The sequence below is a fragment of the Seriola lalandi genome, unplaced genomic scaffold (genome assembly GCF_002814215.2).
Source record: "Seriola lalandi dorsalis isolate HSWRI2012SDOR001 ecotype SW California unplaced genomic scaffold, Sedor1 jcf7180002055007, whole genome shotgun sequence".
Lineage (NCBI taxonomy): Eukaryota > Metazoa > Chordata > Actinopteri > Carangiformes > Carangidae > Seriola > Seriola lalandi.
The window spans coordinates 49772-59552 of NW_019525550.1; the positions used below are offsets into that span (position 1 = coordinate 49772).

Genomic DNA, 9781 nt, shown 5'->3' on the forward strand with positions numbered 1-9781 from the left:
TGTTAACCAGCAGTCATGTTAACCAGCAGTCGCTTTAACCAGCAGATATTTTAACCAGCAGTCATGTTAACCAGCAGTCATGTTAACCAGCAGATATTTTAACCAGCAGTCATGTTAACCAGCAGTCATGTTAACCAGCAGATATTTTAACCAGCAGTCATGTTAACCAGCAGATATTTTAACCAGCAGTCATGTTAACCAGCAGTCGCTTTAACCAGCAGATATTTTAACCAGCAGTCATGTTAACCAGCAGATATTTTAACCAGCAGTCATGTTAACCAGCAGTCGCGTTAACCAGCAGTTATTTTAACCAGCAGTCGTGTTAACCAGCAGATAGTTTAACCAGCAGGTATTTTAACCAGCAGTCATGTTAACCAGCAGATATTTTAACCAGCAGTCATATTAACCAGCAGTCGTGTTAACCAGCAGTCATGTTAACCAGCAGTCATGTTAACCAGCAGATATTTTAACCAGCAGTCGTGTTAACCAGCAGATATTTTAACCAGCAGTCATATTAACCAGCAGTCGTGTTAACCAGCAGATATTTTAACCAGCAGTCATGTTAACCAGCAGTCGTGTTAACCAGCAGATATTTTAACCAGCAGTCGTGTTAACCAGCAGTCGTGTTAACCAGCAGATATTTTAACCAGCAGTCGTGTTAACCAGCAGATATTTTAACCAGCACTCATGTTAACCAGCAGTCGTGTTAACCAGCAGATATTTTAACCAGCAGTCATGTTAACCAGCAGTCGTGTTAACCAGCAGATATTTTTAACCAGCAGTCATGTTAACCAGCAGTCGTGTCAACCAGCAGATATTTTAACCAGCAGTCATGTTAACCAGCAGATATGTTAACCAGCAGTCATGTTAACCAGCAGTCATGTTAACCAGCAGTCGTGTTAACCAGCAGATATTTTAACCAGCAGATATGTTAACCAGCAGTCATGTTAACCAGCAGTCATGTTAACCAGCAGATATGTTAACCAGCAGTCATGTTAACCAGCAGATATGTTAACCAGCAGTCATGTTAACCAGCAGATATGTTAACCAGCAGTCAATCAGGATCAGAGTGAGTCTGGGGGCAGATTTAATGAGGACTGCATTTCTGGTTTTCCTTCAAAGGGGAGGGAGGTGAGAGGGAGGCGTAGGAAGATTAACAGAGTGCATGATGGGTAATAAAATTATATGAAGAGGTCCCGGGTTGCTCATAGCTTTTGATCTACGACAAAGATCAGGTGAAGATACTGGAGCTGGACTGATGTTTCCAGATGATTCCAGCTGTTGTTAACATCACATCCTCTCTCTGTCTCTCTCTCTCTTTCTCCCTCTGTGTCTCTCGCCCTCTGCAGACCCAACAGAAAACTCTCCGGCCGACAAGAAGTCCAAGAAGTCGACTCCGACCTCAGAGAGTGAGTTTCCAAAATATGCAGCAGCAGCCTCTTTCCTTTTGTCCCAATAAGGAGCTGCAGGCTGGGAGCACTGGTTCCCACACACACACTCACACACACACACACACACACACACACACACACTCACACACACACAAACTCACTCACACACACACTCAGAGTTGGTGGTTTCTATTTAAAGCGTCTCTGTGTATCATTGGAAACATCAGTACGTACATCACTGTCAGATTATTATTCCTGCCTCCATAAGAGTAAACCACCGCTCTCCTCTCCACATTAAGACCACGTTTCCCATCAGCCCCGCTGCCCCCACACACACACACACACACACACACACATACACACACACACTCCTATCTGACTAAACCCAGATAAACATCAGGGCTCGTTATGTTACTCGGCCTTCTCAGTCCCACTGTTTATGCGAGACTGAAGATCTGGTTGGTGCTGGAGTTCTGATGATAGTGAAAATCCATCTGATGAAGATGATGAAGAGTCGATCAATCAGTCAGTCAGACTTTATTTGATTAGCACTTTTTGCTATTAAGAATCTTATACATTTGCACTGAGGAAACACTGAAGACTGGGCAACAAAGATAAAGATAGAATAATAAAAACCTGAAACAGAGGAGATGGAAGTGAGTGAAACCATAAAACAATCCAGATATAATCATAGAATAAAAGGACATACCTGTAAAACAGCTTCAAGTATATGAATAAATTCAATTAAAGGAAGACTATAAGGAAGGGCTTGAGTTTGCTTTTACAAATATCAACCAGATCAAAGATTCAGCTTCATCACTGCAGGAGAAAGCCAACGCTATGTTTTATAGTAGTTCCATTTTTATTCTAAATATGATCCATGTTTCATACATGATGGCAGCAGCACATCAGAGGGTCTCAGACTGTCGCTGCAGCAGCTTAATGTTTCCTCTCAGTGGAAAATCTGCTCTTATCTCTGTGATCTGACTCTCAGTCCTTCCTGTGTGCGTTGTCCTCTGCATACCTCGGCTTGAGAGCTCAGTGTGTTGACATGCTCTCTGGTCCAGATCAGGTAGAGTCAGACATGAAGCAGGAAGCTGCTGAATTCATGGTGTGATTTCTGACTCTGTCGTTTCCTCAGCTCTTTATTATCGTTCACTTCTTCTGTACCTTGTTTGAGCGCTACTTGTCCTACATGCTTCCAGCTAGAAACAAGCTTCTCGAGCCTGAATGTTTTAAGAGATCCCTGCTGTTACTGTCTTGCTTCAGTGCTTCACCTACTCAAAGATGGTAGCGATAGCGCCAAGAAAAACATGGTGTGTATGGATTCAGTGGGTGATGGTGAAGTGACTGATACAGGCCACGCCCACATGCTGTAGTCACAGACACTGTGTAGACAGAGGGTTTGGAGGATCGAGTCTGTTTTGAGTCTTAAACTGTTTAAGTTTGTGCTCTAATGTGAGCAGCTAACGTTAGCATGTTGACTCATAACCTCCGAGGCTGAAAGTTAGCATGTGATTAGTTACAGGCTGTTGGAAAAGCTACGTTCAGACCTCGATGGTACCTGAGGTTAAGCTAACGTTAGCAGTTGTTGACTAAAAATGAGAAGCTGTTTGTGTCTGAAGGACTCATTTTAATAATGATAATAGAAAAAGAATCACTCTGCAGTGAGGTAATGGGTGAATGGCTGGTAGCTGTTAGCTGCATCAGTGCTTTACAACTAAATATTGTAAATGTTGTTTGCTTGTTAGCTAGCATGTTAGCTAAATTTTCCAGGTTTTGTGAATGGATTAAAATCAGTTCAAACAGCCAGAAGTTTAAAATACTTGGTGTCAATAATTATAATAGCTTACTTGCTAATGTTAGCAGAACTAGCCTTATGATTTTCATGATAGAAAACAAACCTGTGTCATATGGGACTTCTTCTGTGTGTTGTGCTGCTGGTGGATGGTTTTTGAGACTCACAGGTGATTTCTCTCTCTACCTGTGGATGTAACATGCACATATCACTGCTATAGCTGCTGTTTCTTGTTTGGTAGTAAAACAAAGAGTGTTAGACTCATATTTACCTCTAAAAAGCATTTTACGGGTCATACATCCATGATTGATTGTAACTGGGAAACCCTTCTGTTTCTGAAAACTCATTCATGACATCAAGACTCTGAAGGTCACCCCCACCCCACCCCCCGTAAGTTAGTCTCATTTATTTGAAGTGAGGAGACGTACCAGGGACACACTGAGTCCTCTGCAGAGTTTTACCAACAGATCGGAGCTGACAGCAGAGGAATGAGGGGGGAGGACTGGGAGGTGGAGGGAGGATGTTCTGGTATAAAACGGTTCAGAGCTCCTCGTGGCCTCTCTCCCACACTTCCATTTAAGGCCTGGTTTCCCCGACTCGGCCTTCTCAGACTTTGTTTCACTTCACACCACAGATTAAACGTCTCCAGTGGAGCAGCTCTCCTTTTAAGCAGCTCCTTGTCTTCACGCTGACTGTCCCTGATTTGGACAAAAACACTCAGTGTCCCGCCACAGAAAATCACTTTAGGCTTTAAAATTAATAATTTCGGATGAGGTTTGATTACAGACAGAAAGATGAAGCTCTGAACATGAGCAACTGGACAATTTAGTGTTCACTTTAACATCCTGCTGTAGTTATAGTTATAGGCTGATGATGTATTGGTGAATATTTATATTTTCATCAGACAGATAACATTGTGAGTGGACCACAGCCTTGTTAGCAGCTTTATTAGGCCGTACTGCCATCTTAGTTTAGCTAGTGCATGCTAACTTAGTTAGCAGTAAACCCAAAGCAGAGCAGAGGCAGATGAGAATGTGATTAGTTTTGCAGGTGTTTGGTCTTGGTACTGGACAAAGGTGAATGTGACCTGATGGTGGCGCTAGAGGGAAAGTTATAACAATTCTTCCTGAGTGGAACATGAACATCTGGACCACAACAGTCTGGATCACAGAGGTGGGCCAGTTGACTGACAGCGCCTCCCACAGAGCCAGGCTGCTCCTGGATAAAGATCTGATAACTGAGTTTATACATAAACTCCTGATGTGTTGACTGAGACAAGTTCAACTAATTAATCAGTTAATAAAATAATCAGTTTATCAGTGAGACTCTGTTTCTGTCACATCACACTGAGTGTTGATGTTGAACACTTGATATTCAAAGATCAGGATCAGACCAACTGTGTAAACACTGAGTGTTTCTGTTATTATCTATGATCTGATCAGAATAAAAAGCTTAATGTTCTGTGTGTCAGTGTTGCTGTTATCAGCAGAGTCGGGATCAGACCCGATCCAATGTGTTGATGGATTAGTATTGACAATACAAATCCAGATGCATTCCCAGATCCTTGTTTGTTTGTTTGTTTGCTCTAAGTACACCAGCTATCAAAAACACCCCACTATGGTCTGTTATAAAAACTGGATTGGACTCAGCATTTGTATTAGCAGTTACTCAGTGTTAGTGGATTTGGGAGCAACATGGACCCTGATATCTACAGATGATGAGATTATTATGATCTATCTTGGATTGAAAAGGTTCTGTACTGTTCTGGGTCACTGTGTTCTTCAGCAGTACTCCTGCAGGATCGGGATAGTGCCCGATCCAGGGAGGTTTTGATGAAATGTTTGTTGTCTGTTTGTTCAGAGCGCTCTGATTTCTACAGATGATTTTATTATTCAGATCAGCGATGAAGCACAAGGAAACAACAGTTTGACCCCGAGCATGAGAAAGTCAGTAAATCATTATCTGAAGAATCTGATGTGTTTCTGCTGCAGGTTGTTAGTCTGTGGTCAGACTCCACCCAGTCTGCTGCCCCTCAGGAACATCTCCATCCAAACAAACACACCAGGAAGAGACAGACACACTGTCACAATAAGAGCCTCTGATTCTTATCTGTGGAGCGTTTCAGTTAAACAGAGACTTTAAACTTTTACAGGCGGAATCTGCTGAGCTAACAGATCTGAGTGTTCAGAGCTGAAACATGTATCATGTGTGATCACATTATAAAGATGTTTCTAACAGACTGTAATCAGTCAAACAGCTGTGATAATATAAAACATGTAGAACAAAGACTGAACACTTTGTTTCTGTAGCTGATTATAACGACAGTATAATGTGTTACAAACAAGTTGTTACATGATTATATCCTGATGAGAACCTTTACAGTTTGAGGTCAAAGGTCACAGGGTTTTAGCAGCTTTATGACTGATCCTCTTCAGACAAACAAAAGCTGAGTTTGTGTGTGTGTTTGTTATTGTTTGTGTGCATCTCACTGTGACCTGATGTGACCTCTGCTGTCAGATTATTTTCCCCTTCAGTTGGTGTCAACTGGACTTTCATCTGACAGTTACTTTAAAATATAAAAATATAAAATAGTTTAAATAAACTCCACCTGCCGTTACTTTAACGCATCACTGATAATAATCTAATGATTAGAGTTTTTACTTTTAATACTTCAGTACATTTTCCGGTGTCAGACTCAGGAGCACAGTAAACGATCAGCTGATTCGTCATTTAGTCTATAGATCAGTTGTTCATACAGATTCATCAATATGTTTATTTAGATTTGATTAAAGTGAAAAAAGAGAAAAGACCCGAGCATCATGGTTACCATGGAAACAGCTCTCAGTTTTAGCTTCTGTCCTAACTTTGCAGACCAGACTGTGATTGACAGTTCAGACAGCCAATCAGAGCGTAGCAGTGGGTGTCAGGTGCACCAAGTGACCCTGCAGGATGGGAGCTAAAGCTAAAGCTACGAGCTAAAGCCACACTTCACAAATCAAACGCTCCTCACGCTGTTAGCACATAGTTGGTGTCCATCCGGAGAGGAGGTGATGATGTGACAGCTATACATCACACACACACACACACACACACACACACACACACTTACTGTCTGTGTGTGATGACAGAGTAATGGAGGATGTTAAACAGTCAACCATCAATCCTTCATTACAGCACCATCACCCCGACCTCCCCACCCCCATCAACATTGTGACCTTTTTTCCACCTGCAGTGACAAAGTGTATCACGTTTCCAGACGTTCTCAGTGACAGTGAACGCCTCACCCTGACAGTACACTGACAGTCTCTGTGTAAATACGACTGAGTTTTACAACTTTATTTAACTAAAGTCATAAAATCTTGTGTGTTGTTCAGTATCAGCTGTTCATTTAACATCAAACCTCACATATATCCACATCACTACTGAAGCAATCAGATCTTTAATCTTCCTAATCACAACATGGATAATCAATAAAGACAGAAGAAAATAACTATTGATTAAAACTCATTCTGTCAGGAGAAATGTGTCAGTGCTGAGAATGAAGCTTCATTCAGGAGGTGGATCTGGACTGTAACTCCAGGGATCAGTTCATCCAGAGACCAGTTCACATCCAGAGACCAGTTCACATCCAGACACCAGTTCACATCCAGAGACCAGTTCATCCAGAGACCAGTTCATCCAGGGACCAGTTCATCCAGAGACCAGTTCACATCCAGAGACCAGTTCACATCCAGAGACCAGTTCACATCCAGAGACCAGTTCACATCCAGAGACCAGTTCACATCCAGAGACCAGTTCACATCAGAGACCAGTTCACATCCAGAGACCAGTTCATCCAGAGACCAGTTCACATCCAGAGACCAGTTCACATCCAGAGACCAGTTCACATCCAGAGACCAGTTCATCCAGAGACCAGTTCACATCCAGAGACCAGTTCACATCCAGAGACCAGTTCATCCAGAGACCAGTTCACATCCAGAGACCAGTTCATCCAGAGACCAGTTTATCCAGAGACCAGTTCATCCAGAGACCAGTTCACATCCAGAGACCAGTTCAAATCCAGAGACCAGTTCACATCCAGAGACCAGTTCATCCAGAGACCAGTTCATCCAGAGACCAGTTCATCCAGAGACCAGTTCACATCCAGAGACCAGTTCACATCCAGAGACCAGTTCACATCCAGAGACCAGTTCACATCCAGAGACCAGTTCATCCAGAGACCAGTTCATCCAGAGACCAGTTCAAATCCAGAGACCAGTTCACATCCACAGTCCCATCTGTGTAGACATCAAAAGTTGTTTTGACGTATCTGATTGTTCCACCCGTTCTTCTTCGTGTCTCAGTAACTGGTTTAAGACTCGAGGAGGACTGGGAGTCTGAGTCCACGACCATCAGGTCTCCATGTTGTTTAAAGACGTGGGCTTGTGAACAGCTGTGTGATTCTGGTTCGGTTGGACCAAGAGGATCATGACCGGCTCTGGTCTGAGTCTTTCTCACCAGCTGTAAAGTGAGTTCACCTGGATCTAGATCCAGAACTGAACCAACACTACCTTTGAATATGAACTGTCCCTAATGAAAAGGCTTTGGTGATCTCTGACCTTTCCCTCAAACCAAAACAGACAGTAGAGCACAGACCTGACCTCTGACCTTTACCATGTGTCTGGACCTGGTTCCTGATTAGCTCAGACTGTGTCCATATGAACGTGTTTGATGGGGGCTGCACAGTAAATAAAGGACTGAGTGTCTGACAGCAGCTCAGTCCCTGAAACCTGATCCTTCTTGTGGGTTTATATTTATCACCTCTGGTATGATCCAGGACCCGGTCCAGCTCTGGACCCCCCCTCCCCTCAGGACTCAGAGGTCTGAGACATACCTGTGGAACACCTGAACCCCAACTTGACCCATAAATACCTTTTCAACAGCACAGAGACCAAAGAGATCTGGATCAGACTTTCAGAGACGTGTCAGCATCGTCACACAAATTGATGATTGATCTAGTAGTGATTGATTTAATAGTGATTGATCTGTTAGGGATTGATGTTCTATTGTTTGATTTAATAGTAATTCATCTGTTAGTGATTGATCTGTTAGTTACTGTTAGGGATTGATTTGATGGTGACTCAGACTGATTGGTTTTTCTCTGAGCAGAAATAACTGTGTCGGAAAATGTTTCTGATGGGGGGGGGGGGGGGGGGGGCTGAGAGAAGAAGAGGACGACATACTTTAACACAGTTTCTTCTCTAACTGTGGGTTTGACGACAGATTCAGACTCTTCAGTTTCATCTGTTTCTTCTTCTGCAGAATAAATAAAAACCTCCAACCACTATTTCCTGCATCCTGAGGAACTATTTTTAGGTTGTCCATATATGGTCATCGGACGCTCTCCATCCACATGAGTCCTCACTCTGTCTCACATTCTTCTTCTGCCGCTGCTCAGCTCATATACAAACATGTACAGCCTTTATATTTACACTGTAGTCGACACTACTGCTGCATGAACATGTGTCACATCATCAAAACATCTGGTAACATCAGGTCATCACAGTTTACAGGTTCGATTCTCTCACTGTCTGTTGTTTGTTCCCATCAGGTGAAGCCAGGATAAAGAAACCGACTCCCAAGACCCCCCCGAAACAAGGTGACACACACCTGTCTGAACAAACACCTGCACTGTAAAACTCTGTCATATAAAGTCAGTAAAAGAAGCTGCTTACCTGGCTGAGGGCCTCTAATGAAAGACACTATCCAGGTGCATTATGGGAGTTGTAGGATCCAGTGTTTTTGGACTACAAACCAGAATATCTCGACTTCTGCTGCTCAGATTTAATCTGTGTCACACAACAACTATTATTGCTGGCGCTCCAGCTCAGTGTGAACCTCTGTCAATCCTCCACACGCAGGTTCAAGTCCCCCTGTCTCCTGCTGAAGTGCCTTTGGGCAGCTGAGACTATGTAACTAAAGAACAAGTTTCACTACAGCTCCCATGAGCACCTGCTGCCGACACCTGTCATCACTATTTATTTAACTCTAGTGTAACAGTGTGAACTCAGGATTACTCAGGATTAAATTTCTAATAAATTAATGAAGTTTGGTTCCAGGACAGAACAGCTGAGTTCACCTCCGCTTCTTTCATTCTCTTCTCTCTGCTTCTGTTTTTCTGATTGATAATTGATTATTGATCTGTATTGGCAGCTCTGCCCCCTCAGATCCTGCAGTTCCCGGAGGACATGAAGATCCTGGCTGGAGAGAAGGTGGAGATCCACTGCAAGTTCTCTGGAGCTCCACCCATCAACTGCACCTGGCTGAAGTTCAGGAAACCAGTGAGAGACACACACACACACACACACACACACACAGAGGCTGCGGTTATTGATAGTTTATCAGCAGGTGCTGTCATGCTGGGAAAAGCTGAGCTGGTAGTTAGTGATATACTGTGTTGAACTCGGTCTACGGTGGCCCTGACGTCCTGTGTGTGTGTGTGTGTGTGTGTGTGTGTGTGTGTGTGTGTGTGTGTGTGTGTGTGTGTTTGTGTGTGTGTGTGTGTGTGTGTGTTTGTGTGTGTGTGTGTGTGTTTGTGTGTGTGTGTGTTTGT

General features: G+C 43.2%; 1 protein-coding gene across 7 annotated transcripts in view; it reads left to right on the forward strand.

Annotated features, from left to right (window-relative positions):
- Positions 1-9781, forward strand: part of mylka (myosin, light chain kinase a) — a 55430-nt gene that overhangs the window by 32091 nt on the left and 13558 nt on the right. For all 7 annotated transcript variants that reach the window (XM_087171489.1, XM_087171494.1, XM_023397276.2 and 4 more), the window contains 3 exons: positions 1350-1409; positions 8780-8827; positions 9382-9509. In XM_087171489.1, the coding sequence (XP_087027615.1) occupies positions 1350-1409; positions 8780-8827; positions 9382-9509 (236 nt within the window). The remainder of the gene's footprint in view (positions 1-1349; positions 1410-8779; positions 8828-9381; positions 9510-9781) is intronic.